The sequence below is a fragment of the Dasypus novemcinctus genome, chromosome 1, assembly GCF_030445035.2.
Source record: "Dasypus novemcinctus isolate mDasNov1 chromosome 1, mDasNov1.1.hap2, whole genome shotgun sequence".
NCBI lineage: Eukaryota > Metazoa > Chordata > Mammalia > Cingulata > Dasypodidae > Dasypus > Dasypus novemcinctus.
The window spans coordinates 137,296,248-137,312,366 of record NC_080673.1 but is presented as its reverse complement, the minus strand read 5'-3'; the positions used below and the strand labels follow the sequence as shown (position 1 = coordinate 137,312,366).

General features: G+C 33.7%; 1 protein-coding gene across 4 annotated transcripts in view; it reads left to right on the top strand.

Annotated features, from left to right (window-relative positions):
- The window catches only part of YTHDC1 (YTH N6-methyladenosine RNA binding protein C1), a 32,092-nt gene extending 16,418 nt beyond the window's left edge, over window positions 1–15,674 (top strand). For 2 of the 4 annotated variants that reach the window (XM_004478338.4, XM_004478340.4), the window contains 11 exons: window positions 104–198; window positions 1,590–1,698; window positions 1,790–1,907; window positions 5,360–5,444; window positions 6,541–6,707; window positions 9,412–9,494; window positions 10,719–10,755; window positions 10,852–10,891; window positions 10,986–11,048; window positions 12,230–12,364; window positions 14,658–15,674. In XM_004478338.4, the coding sequence (XP_004478395.1) occupies window positions 104–198; window positions 1,590–1,698; window positions 1,790–1,907; window positions 5,360–5,444; window positions 6,541–6,707; window positions 9,412–9,494; window positions 10,719–10,755; window positions 10,852–10,891; window positions 10,986–11,048; window positions 12,230–12,364; window positions 14,658–14,882 (1,157 nt within the window). In that variant the 3' untranslated portion in view covers window positions 14,883–15,674. Of the gene's footprint in view, window positions 1–103; window positions 199–1,589; window positions 1,699–1,789; window positions 1,908–5,359; window positions 5,445–6,540; window positions 6,708–9,411; window positions 9,495–10,718; window positions 10,756–10,827; window positions 10,892–10,985; window positions 11,049–12,229; window positions 12,365–14,657 lie in introns of all 4 variants that reach the window. The other 2 variants (XM_004478337.3, XM_004478339.4) reach the window with 1 other exon arrangement.
- The last annotated feature ends 445 nt before the right edge of the window (window positions 15,675–16,119 follow it).

The window sequence follows — 16,119 nt, the reverse complement described above, 5'->3', positions numbered from 1 at the left end:
GTTGTGAAGGGCTAATACCAGTACAGTTTTTGCCTCTTTGTGTGATTATGGCCTGTGGTTCATCAATTTGGATTTTTTTCTTTCTTTTTTTTTTTCTTTCCAGATCAAACCAGTAAACTCAAATATGTCCTTCAGGATGCAAGATTTTTCCTCATAAAGAGTAACAACCATGAGAATGTGTCTCTTGCCAAAGCTAAGGTATTAGCATCATATCTGCTGAAGTTATCTGATGTTGAAATTTTTAAATTAGAAGGTGGACTTTGGTATCTTGGGTAGCAATCTGATACTTACAGATTTTCATTAAATCTGTTAAGATAAACAAACAGCCAGGTTGCCACATAAGACCTGGTTTGTGGCTGGTAGGCAATTTACTGGAAATATATGAGCATTTTCTTTTAAATCTTTTAAAGATGATTTTTAGGAGTCAGAATACCCAATATTGAAGACCATGTAGTTTAATTTTATACTGTAAAATATTTTTTTTTTTATGTTTCTGTATTTATTCATTTGCTAGTTTGCATTAACACTTTTTAAAATGTTTCTTTAATTGATTTTCGTTGCACACTGATGCTTGTTTTACCTTGTGAGCTCCTTTTGAATAGAAATCATTCCTTTACAGAGAGCGTCTTTTTGTTATTTTTAGAAGTAAGATCACTTGAGTGAAGAAAAGGGCTTAAAGGCCCACCCCAGATTTTACATAAAGGATATGCCCAGTTGTTTTTTTTTAACAACAGCAACAGAAAAATCCGTGTCCTGCACCAACTATTAATACGTTTTCTTCAAGTCTTGATTTAAAATGAATAACTGTACATTTCTACTGACTTTGGAAAGTTAAAATGAAACGTTTTTCTTAACTATGTTTTTGTCAATATTATTTTACTATCTTTCTAACAGGTCAAGAATTACCTACACTTGGCCTAATACTGTTTTTCAGCTGGAGTAGATTTAGGCAGTACTGATTAAGCACTTAGTATGAATGAAAGATCCTAATTTGTATGAGCACTTTGGTTTGAACTGAATTATAACTGTCTTCTCATTCCATCTATTGCCTCCAAACTATTCCTGCTCTAGGTAAAACACAGGCTACTTTAGTCAAATATTAATAAATAATAATTTGAACTTAATAGAAAAACTGAGAAGTGCTTAAATCCTTACAGAAATTATTTACTTCATGTGGTTACTTAATAAAATAATTTTTAAGTACTTAATTTAGGCATAGTTTCTTTGAAAGGCAAATGTTATGCAAGTTGTGATTCCCTTAAGATAGCATATTTTTACCACAGTAAATGATTGTGGTTTTAAAATGAGTATAGGTGATTAGTTTTATGATAGAATGCTAGCTCATGAGATTTGATCTTCAAAATGTCTTAACTAATTGTTTTAATTATTTTGTTAGGGCTGCTGTATTAATCCATATTTTTCCTGAGCTTTTTATAAATCATTATCACATTATTTTGGCAGTTGATAGACTTTTCTTCATTATAGCATACTTGAATTTAAAATAAACTTCAACCAGTAGCTTTGTTCTTTTGGAAATATGGAATTTTTGCAGTCAATTTCAATTTGTGACATGTATGTTACTTGCTTAGGGAGTGTGGTCCACGTTGCCTGTCAATGAGAAGAAATTAAATGTTGCATTCAGATCTGCAAGGAGTGTTATTTTAATATTTTCTGTCAGAGAGAGTGGAAAATTTCAAGGTAAGAATAAAAATGATTTGAACATTAAAAAAAACACATTTACCTAGCTATGTGAGCATCTGTATATTATGTTATGATTTGATTCCCTTAGGGTTTGCAAGACTTTCTTCAGAATCACATCATGGAGGATCTCCTATACATTGGGTGCTTCCAGCAGGAATGAGTGCTAAAATGCTTGGAGGTGTCTTTAAAATTGACTGGATTTGCAGGTAAAGTGTACGCTGTAATAAAGACTAAAGTTGCCTTTGTTTTTAATGGGCTGTTAGTTGGGAATAACATAAAATGCTAGTTGTTTAGTTTTAATTTATTATTGTTTCTGATGAAAATTGCTATTTTTTAATCTCGTTCTTAGACCATAAGAATCCATAAAATTCAGAGTATTAAAGTAAAAATAAGGTCATAATACTTGTGTTGTTCACTGTATTTGTAATCTGTTAAACTATGCAAAAGATAAAGGTTTATTTTAGTCAGAGTTTTATGTATTTCATTTGTATATCAGCATATTTGTTGTGAATTGGATAGTTGCTTGAAATGTTAGCTGTCACACCTGTGATTTTAGTGATTTATCACATCATTTAGTTCCTATGTATTGGCAAAGTAATTATTTTTTGACTTTGTTAACAATTTTGGAAATATTTAGTTATAAAATAGTTTTTAAGGAAATTAGCAAACCATGTTTAGTTGGTATTGTGATCTTTTGAAACTGGATTAATCAAGATTTAAATACATTTATTTAGAAAAGTAATTAATCTTATTTGGAACATGGAGCTATCACCATTATTTTCATATTCTTACTGAAACTTTGTTCATGAAAAGCTCAGATATGGAAGTGACTTAGATGGCATCAACACTCATTGTTATAAGCCAACAATGCCCAAATCTATTACCTATAAAATTCATTTTAGTTACATAAAATATTTGAAAAGGGTAGACCACATGGATTCCTCGTGAGTTATAAGTTGGGTGTTGCATTTTCTTGGGCATGAAGAAGTTTAAATAAGAGTAAAGGTAAGAAAGAGGCTATTTCTGTTCAGGTACTCAGACTTACCACAAGGAAAATGCAGAAACAGAAACTGCTGGTATGGTGGTATATGGATGTGTGTGGTTAGTAAAAGAGAAGAACACAAGGCAAAGATGAACGGGAATGTGGGTCAGCCCACATTCAGCCTAGGTGAAGTTAAACTTACCTAGGACAGTAAGGAGCTAAGAAGATAATTTGGGCAATGATAATAGTAGAACTAGTGAATTAGGCTGATTGTTAACAAAGTAGCAGAAAGCTCTGTGCAAAGAAAAAGTTTATAGTTTTTTTAGGAAAGTAAAATTATAAACTTTACAGTTCTGATGGCAGTTTATGGGAAAACATGGTATGGATTATTTTTAAGAGTGACATTCATTTTTGTTTATTTTTTTTAAGATTTTTGTTTATTTTTTTTAAGATTTTTATTTCTCCCCCCACCCCCATTGTCTGTTCCCAGTGTCCATTCGTTTTGTGTTCCTCTGTGTCCCCTTATATTCTTGACACCAGCACTGGGAATCTGTCTCTTTTTGCTGTGTCAGTTCTCTCTATGTGTGGTGCCACTCCTGGGCACACTGTGCTTTCTTCACATGGGTTGGCTCTCCTTGCGGGACACACACTTTGCATGTGGGGCTCCCCAACACAGGGACACCCCTGCGTGGCAGGGCACTCCTTGCGTGCATCAGCATGGCGCGTGGGCCAGCTGCACGCGGGTCAAGGAGGCCTGGGGTTTGAACCGCAGACCTCCCATGTGGTAGACGGACGCCCGAACCACTGGGCCAAGTCCGCCGCCTTATTTTTTTCTTAATTTGAAATGATGGGCTTTTATTCATAGATTAGTCTGTATTCCTTTTTGTTTGCCTTTTAATTACTTGTTTGAAGTATAAAGGAAAAATTATGTACTCTATTGAATCACTTTTGATGTGATGTGAGATGTGTTAGACCTAGAAACCAAGCATTTTAATAATACTAATTGTATTTCTTTGACTCACTAACCCCTTCCCAATACCACACACATCACCACCACCACAGAGCGTGCTACTTTGTTAATTTGCTTTTCTAGGCATACTTCTGTAACCTTGTCTTACCTCTCAACATATGTCTTTACCTGGGTCGTTTTCTTTCAGTCTGATCGTAGGAGGCATTTTCTAATTACTTCTCTTTGCCCCAAAATAGATATGGTCTCCCCCCCATTTAAAAAAAAAAGCCACTTCTATATTCTGTTCATGGTATATGTTCTCTTAAAAAATAATTATGTGTGCTTATTTTCCTTTGGCTGATAATGGCTATGGAAGAAAGGTTGGGGATGAAAGCTGCGATTAATCTCACTCATCTTTGTTTGTGCCTGGCCTTGGGTTGTATTTATACAGTAGAGACAGTATATACTTAATTAAAGAATTTATTTAATTTGTTGTTATTTGTTTCATGCACAAATATATTAAAATCTTATTGAATGCTGTTTAGCACATATCTTTGTGTTCAGCATGGTGCTAGGTTGGTATAGAACTGTCAAAATACAGAATACCTTTTTACGTTTGGTGAGACCATTTTGTCCTGTTATTCTCATTTTTATTGATGAAACAGTCTTAGAGTCAGGGTTTAACAGTCACGTAAGTTGAAGACATAATAAACACAAATATATGAATTTATAAGTAAACATTTGTATTGTCCAGCTAGAAAGCCTTCTTATGGTTGGTTGGGAATGTCTTACTCTGTTGATTATGGGAGGACACTTGAATCTGAGAAAGCAGCCTTGAACCAAGACTAGAGGACCTTTAAATATTTTCGTTATGTTAACAGCCAGATTATGGTTCAATTTGTTGATCACTTAATAATGACAAAGTTTTTTTTTGATTATATAGAAGCAGGTACAATGCTATACATTTTACATAAGTCATCCCACTTGAACTCTATTTAAAATAGTGGTGAGGTAGGTAATCCTATCATTTAAAGGATGAAGAAACTCCGGCTTGGAGAAATCAAGAGTTAGGATGTAAATCTAGAACTCATACTCTTGATTCCAAAACTCAAAAACTCATACTCTTTAGCATGGTACTACATAGCTTTTTTTTTTTTTTTTGAGAATTAGAGCTCTTGTGAAAGGGACTCCCTTTATAGAGAATTAAGATCTACCAGTTTAGGGAAACAGACTTGTCCCAGTGGTTAGGGCGTCTGTCTACCACATGGGAGGTCCACGGTTCAAAACCCGGGCCTCCTTGACCCGTGTGGAGCTGGCCCATGTACAGTGCAGATGTGCATAAGGATGCCCTGCCACGCAGGGAGTGCACCCCGTAAGGAGAGCCGCCCAGCGTGAAGGAAAGTGCAGCCTGCCTAAGGGTGGCGCTGCCCACATGGAGAGCTGACGCAACAAAAAGAGACAGATTCCTGCGCCACTGACAGCAACAGAGGTGACAAAGAAACAAGATGCAGCAAATGGACACAGAGAACAGACAACGGGGTTTGGGGGAGGAGGAGAGAGAAATAAATAAAATCTTAAAAAAAAAAAAAAAGAAAAAAAAAGACCTAGTTTAAGTGATTATTTTAGTCTCATTTAAATCACAGTTAACATAGCAGTTTTCTATTTAAGTAGTGTTAAGTTCTTCAAGTATTCAGCAAAAGATTGTAATGATTTTACCTTGTATTTAGGCGTGAGTTACCCTTCACTAAGTCGGCTCATCTCACCAATCCTTGGAATGAACATAAGCCAGTAAAGATTGGACGTGATGGACAGGTTTGTCTTTTTAATTGATGTTTAACACATATATGTAATTGTCCCTTTGAAGGCCTTTTTTTTTTTAACCATTTCAGAAAGAATTTCTGTGAAAGATTCTTACTTGGAGTACGTGTTTTACTTGTGACAACAAGTGATTGTTGAGGCCTCTGTTGATGTTAAAATAGCAGTAGCTTTATATAATTGTTTCATTAATATTACTGAAGGGAAAATTTTTCAAGGGAATTGGTCTGAGTATAAATGTTCTTTCATTATATTATCACTGATTTAACATATTCTGTACCACCTATGATACATTTTAGAAATACCATTCAAGTGCTTTTTAAGTTTTCTTAACAGAAGGAGCCTTATAAAAAAGATTTAACTGTTTACATTCAAGTTTTCAGGTCTGCAAATTAAGTTGGAAGTGTGTAATAATTTAAAAAATAAATATGAATCTTTGATCCTCTGTGGTGTTTCCATTGATAATTCTGAGCCAGAAGTAATATCATTCTGTTTTTATTACTCCTAAGTAAAAGTGATGCTAATTGCAAATAAAATGTAATTTTAAAAAGTTGTTCATAGATCAGTTTGCCTCTATTTTAGGGAATTTAGTAGTTTATAACTATCCAAGTTGTTAACAATGTAGTGATTAGTAAATAAACTTAAGTCAGAGTTAATATAACTTAAATTGCTGTTCTTCATGAATTAAGAAACTAATTTTTACTTATTAGATGCCACATAAAAGTATTTTTATGGAAATTAATATATGTATTTTTCTTCTATTTTAAGATGGATGGCTTTGTCCTGGTATTTTTGTGTCTTGCACAAAGAAATACCCCTCTGTTTGCAGAGGACGATTGCCGCAGAGTATTAAGCAACTGTTTCTGTCTCTAACTTTGGAGATCTATACTTTAAGTTTTTATTTTTTATATATACATGAAACATTTTTGAGAGATTTTATATATCTAAAAAAATTTTTTTTTTTTTTTTAAACAATTTGATCAGCCTTGGGAAGGAAGCTTCCAAGTCAGTCTGCCTTTGTTTTTGGAAAATATAGGTCTATTGAAAGGTTTCTCCTATTTACATATTGTAAATTACTACTTTCCTATTTCAGGAAATTGAACTTGAATGTGGAACCCAGCTTTGTCTTCTATTTCCCCCTGATGAAAGTATTGACTTGTATCAGGTCATTCATAAAATGCGTCACAAGAGAAGAATGCATTCTCAGCCCCGGTCAAGAGGACGTCCATCCCGTCGAGAACCAGTCCGGGATGTGGGAAGGTTAGAAACGTTCTTTGGACTGATAATAGGCACATATGTGAGAATAACATGATGGAGGAATGTGATTCGTCAAAAGTTTGTCCTGCGGTAAAGAAGAAAGAGAAAATCCTCAAATCAAGCTGCATGGACTAGTTTGTGGCTTCATTGAGGATTTCACATGGTCACCTTGGTCTCAGTCATTTTTCAAGAGGAAAATGGGGATCTTTCCTTTTGCAGAAAAAAAGTATTTGTTAAAGAGCCATAACCAGTTTAGATTAGATAATATTCTGATAATACAATGTATACAATTGAAATGAGGTAGGCATTTGTTGCTAAGAACAGGATAGAAAGGAGGAAGAGGAGGAAATCTTTATTTGCAAAAATTGCTAATATTTTGTAAAAAGCCTTTTCTTTCAGGTGTGTCTCTGGATAAGCCTTTTCAGATATGGGACTTTTATAAAGGATCACTAATATTTTTTCAGAAGATGACGCCTCATTTAGAGGATAAAATATTTTAAGTTATTTTGCTATTCAAGAGGAGCATTATTGGGACTGTTTCAAATTTACCACCGTGCTGTGTTAACCCCATTGCCAAATATTCTCTAACATGTACCCACTGAATTCACACATCTTGCTGAGCTTCTGAAAACGATAGGTTCTTTCCAAAGGGGATCAAGTGGCCCTGGGAGACCCGGCAACAAACCAAAAAGAAGGGCTGTTGCTGTGTCTGTTTACAACTTTTCCAGATGCTGGCAGTACCTGTGGACTTAAAAGTGTTTTTTAGAGGATCGCCATGGTTATTGATCACTACCTTATGAACTAATCAGCATTTTCCAGAAAAAGGGGGTTTAACTTGTTACAGAATTGGAGAAGTCTTTGCAAAGGACTGATTTAAGCCCTTCTACCCAACACCTTCCCCTGTATAGATTTGCATACAGCTAAATCTAAAATATTCTACTAAAGACTGTTGGATGTGTGGTTGATGGGATGAAACCTTGGTTAAGTTTCCTTTTGGTGGAAACATCCTGTGGTAGGTACAGATAATCCAACAAGAGGCCCCATTTCTTTGAGCTTAAAAAGGACACTGTCGAGTAGGTAGGAGGAAACCTGGCAGAGCCCCCTTATTTTTGGCCTAAAAGGACTGAGCACCAAGATGTCTTTTGAAGTTTTAAGATGAGGTTTCCAGTGCAATACAGTATAAACAAGTGAAGTTGTTACCTCAGTTTTGCAATGGACTGCAAACTATACTTATTACACCACTACACCTTCTCTCAAGCCTGCCAGGGCCTCCATTTATATATGTGGCTTACAGCTTAAAGTCAGTAGTTGGACTACTTATGAACTGTTACTATCATGTTTTATACCGGTCGTAAATGCACTCCCCAAACTACAAGAAAGCGGTATGTTTATTTTTTAAACCAGCTTTTAATTTTCTTAGTTTAATTTATTGTAGATGGAACTGTTTTTATTCTGTTGGGGGGCTTGGGATTATTGCGTTCAACTTTGCAGTTTGGGTAAATAGTTTAACTTGTGTTGCAAAAGTTAATGAAAGCAGTCAGTATTCAGAAAAATAGCTGGAAAACTAATAATTCCAGTTTATTATTATAGAGTATTTGACATAAAGGGTTTTTTTCCCTCTATTTTTACTTTGTTTAACTCTTCATTAAATGCTATATAAAAGGAAGTGTATGTAATGATGTTTTATAATAACCATTGAAATTTATGGAAGACAGGAAAGAGCTACCCTCAGCAGACAGTAAAATTTCACCTTGTTAAGGAGTAGTATGAATTAGTTTAAAGAATGTTAAGACTGACCCTTTACCTGCCAATTTATAAAAGCTAATTTTATTTTAAGGCTCTGTTAACTGTAGAAATTAAGCTTTCAAAATAGTAAGATTTTAAAAACTTTTCTGTAAATTAATTTTTGCTCAGTATCATTTTTCTGTATGATCATGTGAAAAGTGTAATTTTGTGCAAAGTAGAAGAAAATTTTAAAGAATTTCTTAGTTTTGTTTAGACTTATCCTCAAATGGCATTAATAAGAATAAGTTTAAACATGTGAATTTGAGTTACCTGTTGTATAATGAGAGTAGGGTTTTCTTTCCCTGACACTTGGAGACCTTATTTGGAAAAGTATTTTAATTGTTAAAGTAGGTATTTACATTAGTTTGAGGTCAGCTCATTATTATTATTATTATTATTATTATTATTATATCTATTTTTTTTTTGAAGTACTGGGGCCGGAAATTGAACCCGCGACCTTATATGTGGGAAGCTGGCATACAACCACTGAGCTAAATGGGCTCCCTTGAGTTGATGTTTTCATTTGTTTGTTCGTTTTGTTGTTAGGAGGTATTGGGGATTGAACCTGGGACCTTATTATATATAGGAAGCAGGAGCTCAGTCACTTGAGCTATATCTGATCCTCAGCTCATTTACTTTTATACTGAAATGTGATTTACATGTTTTGGGCAGATTGCTGTTTCCAAGTGTCTCATCATAGCATGAGATTGCAGAATAACATCTGCTTCCAGCAATATAAAGTTTGATTGGTAGTAATTAATTGGAAAGAATTAAAATTTAGGAATTTAAGATTATTGGCTCACCAAAAATTAAAGGAAATATTGGGCTAGTCTTTGTATTTATTTCTATCAAAATCTCTTGCTTTGCTGTTTGTTCTCCCAGCAGTTTTTGGTTTAATTTCTAATGTGTCTAATTTGTGTAGGCGTCGACCAGAAGATTATGATATTCATAACAGCAGAAAGAAACCAAGGATTGACTATCCCCCTGAGTTTCACCAGAGACCAGGTTAATATTTTATAATCCTGCAGATATTTAACTTAAAGCTAATTGAAAAATTTATAAAGTGAGAAAACTCTTAGGACATGAATACTTAAACCTAAGGAAATCATCAATAATTTCTCATTAATAGGTCTTCCCATATTTTGTTAAGGTAGTCTAATTTTATTCCAGTGTGGTCCATTATCATAATTTTATTATTTGAAATGGTTGATTTTTAACTACTGCAAAAATGGAAACTTACCTGCACATGAGTTTTAAAATTAAATGAAGTTAGGGAAAGCTAATGACCTTATATAGTCTACTGTACTTTTTAGGCCGCATGATACTTAGTATTTCATGTGGTTTATAGCTTTAATTGGAAATTGGACTTAATGCCATATTTTTTAAAATAAAAATTTTTAATTTAATGTTTTTAGAGAGGAGGGGGAAGATTTTGGTTTGTAATCTAAAAGCAGCTTTTTCAATTTTAGTCTAAAAGCAATCTATAGTCAAGATAGCATATATTGAAACAGTTGGTGATAACATTCATAAGGCTTAGGATATTTGGAAATTCATGAAATTGAGCATTATAGCATTACTACATAACAAGTGGCTTGATAAGCCTCATTTTTTCCCCAAATGACACAATATTCTAGAAAGTGAAAATTTCCCAGTAATATTGCCAGTCACATGCTTTCAGCATTTTAGTTTGCTGGGTCCTTACTCAAAGAAGGGAGGAAAATAATTTTCTTTCTCTTATGTGTATGGTTCTTTCATTTAAAATGTATACAACTTTATTTTTGCAATTTTGCTTCTCTGTCCCTTAAGTTTTCACTTTTTAATATCTATGGTTGACCTAGAAAGGCTTGTATATACTCAAGATGGAAGAAAAACGTTTGTTTTAAGGAAACAAATACAGTGTCCTCAAGATTTTTCCCTTGCCTTTAACATCCCTATGGTGCAAAATGAAGAATGTTCCTGTCTAGCCAGCTTTGGGATATGAATTTAGAAGATACCTATGAAAAGCTTCTCTAACAGTTTTTAATTGTGTGATATCATTAAGTTATTTAGTCACTTCCCAGATTATCATGTAATCTCTGAAGAAAATTTGAAAATGGAATAACATATTAGCATCACTTAAAGTACATATTTCATGGAAAGAGTTGAAATGAGTGGTAAGAAAGTTTTAATTATAATGCCATAATAAAAATACATAAATTTGATTTACTAAAATGCTTAATGTTTGAACAGGGTATTTAAAGGATCCTCGATACCAGGAAGTAGACAGGTAAGTTGGGTTCACTCTTGAATAGTTTTGAATTACATTCTTGGAACTAGTTTATGAATTACCTGAATTTAGTTTCACAAATCTTATTCCCAACAGACGATTTTCAGGAGTTCGCCGAGATGTGTTTTTAAATGGGGTAAGCATTTCATTTTATGTATTTAATCAGGGTCTGATACATTTTTCATTCTGGGATGATTTGTATTTAATATTGAACTTATCTTTCTTTTTAGTCCTACAATGATTATGTGAGGGAATTTCATAACATGGGACCACCACCACCTTGGCAAGGAATGGTTTGTATTAGTTATTTTTTGAAGTTATTTAATATGTTGGGTGACTTGGAGTATGATTGGTATAGTTACTAAGAGACTTGAAATACATATTTTGGTGATTAAAAAATTGCAGTGTTTTTAAAAACTAGAGATTAATGAATAAATTGATTTGTGTTCACAAAATGGGCTTAATGTATAATAATTATTGTAGTGATGAGTCGTACACCCTTGCTTGAGTTTAAATATGTTCTTTTTACCCATATCTATGACTTTGGGCAAATTTCTTGATACTTACTTAGCTTCCCTTGTCTATGAAACTCAGTGGCCATGTGTTCATTCTTGGGCTAATCAAACAGATGCTTAGCAAATACTCTGTGCAAGGCAGTCTGCTTGTTGAATGTACAGTGGTGCATGAAATGGATGCAGTATTTGTCTTTGGGTAGCTTAAAATTTAATGGAGTAGTAGCAACCTCACTGAATTGTTGAGAAGACCATATACAGATTACGTGTAAAGCTTAGTATAGTGACTCAAGTAATATTTGGTAAATTTAGCATTGTATAAGTTAATTAAACCCTGACTATATTTTGGTGACGTTAACTAAAAGCAATCTTTAGTTTACCCTTTATTCTATATGGCATTTAAAAGTTCTTTAGCTTCTGTGTGTTTTTTTTTTTTTGTTTAAAGACTAGATTTGTACATTGTGGTTAAGAATCATGGATTCTAGAGCCTGATTGTCTGAAGTTGTGTTCTGGCTCCCACCCCCTTTAATAGCAGTGGTGCTGAGCAAGTCACTTGACTCCTTGGTGCCTCAGTTTTCCCTTCTGTAAATTGGGAATAATAGTAAGGTTTCTGTGAGAATTAAAGGCGATATACAAAGTACTTAGTACAGTTCCTGGCTTACAGTAATTACTATGTAAGTGTTACTATTTTAATTAGCATTTAGGTGATACATAGAAAATTACAAACATGTTAAATCTTTAAAAAGATGTGAAATTTGAGTTTATTACACACATTCTTTCAACAGAAAATAGAGTATTTTGAAGAATCTTAGTGTCATTAAAGCAAATGGCTAGTTCAGATTAAATTGTTTGGGGGAGGTGTTTTAGGTGTTGGATTCTAAGAACAGTTTACAAGGACATTTGGTAGATTCTTATGGATGTGTTTTTTTTTGTTTTGTTTTTTGTTGTTATTTTTTTTTTAGCCTCCTTATCCTGGAATGGAACAACCTACACACCATCCTTATTACCAGCACCATGCTCCACCTCCTCAAACCCATCCCCCTTACTCAGGACATCATCCAGTACCGCATGAAGCAAGATACAGAGATAAACGAGTAGTAAGTGCACTAGAAAGCATAGTTATGAGGGAACTACTTAGAATTCTGTAGGTAATTTAAATGTGGGGGATACCAGATTATTTTGAGTGACCATTTCATATTCTTAATGCAGATGATTTTGAAATAACTCACATCTTATTTTTATTTTAAAAAAAAATGGCTGGTAGCGGATGTGGCTCAAGCAGTTGAATGCTGCTTCACACATGGGAGGTCCTGGGCTCAGTCCCTGGTGCCTTCTGAAAAAAACAAAACCAAGCAAAAAATGAAAAAAAAACAGCTCAGGTTTGCTGATGTAGCTCAGTGGTTGAGCACAGGCTTCCCACATACAAGGTCCCGGGTTCAATCCCTGACCTGTAAAAAAGGCTGATCATCCACCTTTAGATTATTTAGAGAGACTTTGTTCCCTTTACTAATCAAATCAGAAACTGAATGCTTAAATTAGTTAACTTCTGCATATAACTTAAGTAATGTACTAAGTATGGTATGTAGAATAGTTACTTTTTATACTTGATTCTTCAATTATATTTATATATTTAATACTGCTAATAATAGATATTTTTTGAACTTTTCACATATTTGGACTATTTAACTTTTATAGGACAGATGGTTTATATTAAGTTAGTTAACAGATCATCTATAAATCTCATTTAGTCATTTTTATTTCTACCAAATTTTGTTAAAACTCATAACCAAGTGACTTGTTTCACCTCTTCCTTGTGTTCTTAAAATGTCGCTAGCAAGTGACAAAGTGATACTAAGAAATGCAGCAGGAGAATAAATGCCCTCCATTTGGTTCTAATAACTTAATATTGGATACATTTGATGGAAAAACTTGGTCACTTCAGTGTTTTGAAATAGGATGAATGAAAGACATTGTCTAGAGTGTGGCTTCTGAGTTTTCCTTATACTAATGGGTAGAGTTTTGGTTATTAAGCCCTTTTTTCCCCCTAAGTATATTTTATTATAAGAAGTGTAAATTGTCTCAGCACTTGTTGGAAGCATAAGGTAAACCTAAGTTAGATAGGTTTAGGATGGTAGTTTGGTAAAGTAGAATATACAAATTGTGATTTTGCTTCCTTGCTTGAGAATGGGTTCTGGGCCAAGTAAACATCATTTTATGTTCCTGCTAGGATGAAGATTATGCATATTTGAGAAGGCCAGTGAGAGCAGTGGTTTCCTGCCTTATCTTTGAGATGCTTTTATGTACTTTATTTTTTCCTTATCTTCATAAAAATATTAATGCTTCAGAATCGAACTACAATAGGACTTAACGTTTAGTACAACAATTTGAGGCTCCTAACTGACGAATTAAATTAGTAGTTTAAATTTAGTCACAATGAAATTTAGTCACAATGAAAACTTAGTTGACAAGATGGGTTGTGGTGTTTTTAAAAAAGACTTTATAAATGGTCAGATGATTTTCACAATAAAATTTCTAGGATTCTTTTACTGAAGTGTACTTGTTCTTTTAAACAAGTTCTTTGTACAGTAATTTTTAAGTTAGTATATACCATGCTTATATAAGACTTGCATATTCATTATGTTTAAAAAAGCTTGGGTAAGCTAACTTATGCAAAGGGAGCAAGTGCAGAAAGTAAGGGCATGCTGATAACTAAGAATAGATAGAAAGTTTAAATTAGAGCAGTGGGTCAAGCTTAGAAATAGCTGCAATTGAAAACTTTCCTTGTACCTCACACAGTTGCTTATTTTTCCTTTCCTGGTCCTCCTCAGCCTTTTGTGCATCAGTAACTTTCTGTGGAATAGACTTCACAGATAGACTTAGTATGAGGTGCATATTTTCTCACTACTTTTATCAAATTCCATAAATGTTTATCAACAATTTGGCCTGAAAACAAAAATCTGGAACATAGAAATTCCTAATTTCACTTTAACAGGACAGAGTTTGTTCAGAATTGTTTGTAGAATTAAAGGAGGAAAAAAAATAAGAGCCTGTTTTAGAAAAACATTAAAATCATTTTGCATAATTGGCAGCATGTACACGTGGTCGGTCATCACTAGGTGATTACTTTAACTTAAATCTTATTTGGAGTGATTGGATGGAAATTCACTAAAGTTGGAAGCCGAATGATAGAAGTGGATTTCAGTGAGATTTGATTAATTGTTCCAGGTGTCTGATCAAAGTGCTTTTTCTAAATAATGTCAAAATTCCATTTAGTGAATTAATTACTGCATCACTCTAGATTTTTCCTCTTTACCAAGTAACTACAGTATTAGGACTTGTAAATTCCACCTGAAATTTTGACGTACTGAACACATCCCTTCCTTTTTCTAGCATGATTATGATATGAGGGTGGATGATTTCCTTCGTCGCACACAAGCTGTTGTCAGTGGCCGGAGAAGTAGACCCCGTGAAAGAGATCGGGAACGAGAGCGAGACCGTCCAAGAGATAACAGAAGAGATAGAGAGCGAGATAGAGCACGTGATAGAGAAAGAGAACGGGAACGATTATGTGATCGGGACAGAGACCGAGGGGAGAGAGGTCGATATCGAAGATAATGCGCTTTTGGAAGCACTGATTGTTTAAAGATAAAATACCTTGTATTTTTTTTGTGTGTGTTTACAAGTAGTAAGTTTATTTTCAGCTGTCTACTTAAAGCTCATTGTGTAGAAGGATTTATTATGATCCTTTTATGTTCCAAGCATGCAGTATAACAAGAACTGGAAAAACTCAAATCCGCCAAAAATGCACAGTTGATAATTGAGTTGACACTTTTATTGGGGCAGAATGGAACAGTCCATGAATGTAGATATTGATTCATTCTCCATAAATGTTCATCTACTTTATAGTGTGTTCATCCTAGGGTTATTTTATTTTATTTTTTTTGGTTAGTTTTCTTTCTTTCGGATCTTGATTGATAACTGCCATGATATTTTGCTTTGATGTGTTTTTACATGTAGTTGCACACGGTTCAGTAAAAATAATGCTGCTATCAAGTATGCAAATATTGAAGTATGATGGTTTGACTGAATGGCAGTGTTGTAGCAGCCTCTTGGTTTTTCCCTCCTACCCACCCCCCCTTTTTTAAACTTATAAAGTCACTTTTTATTTTATTTTTTTCAGTCTTCAATGATGAGAGCAATATTAAGAAGACATTATTGCTATCTACTTTTTAACCTTTCGAAATAATTCCTATGTTCAGTAGCATGATCGATGCTATTGTTTAGCATTCTCCTCTAAACTGTATACATTGGCTTGGAATGTTCTCAACCTGCGTGTATGGCAGCAGAAGATAATTCCCATATTCTACATTGCTACTGTTTTGTATAAAATAAATTGGTAAAGATTGACACTTTTCTATTGTATTTCTTTTTTTATTTGGTTGCAAGTTTTTGTTATGCATTAGTGAACATCAAAATACTTTTGTTAAGGAATTTGCCTTTTTTCCGCGTATTTTAGCTGAAACAGTTGACCTAAGCTGATTATATTAAAAACTTATTTTTAATTTCTAATATATAAACTGATGATAATGGAATTATGTTGATATTTTGGATAAGTTTTTATTCATCTGATAAAAATAACGTTTTTGGGTCTATTAGAATGTTATAGGATTTTCCAATTTCAGGTTTGCTGTTTTTGAGCTTCAAATGTTTTTAGAACTAGTTTCTGTATTTTAACTCCCAGTCTCTCTTAATAGTACTGAGCTATATAGCAGAAATAGAGCCTCACAAGAATACAGAGGTCATGAAAGTATTTCTCATATTTAGTTTCTTGAATTGTGCCTGCAAATTTAGT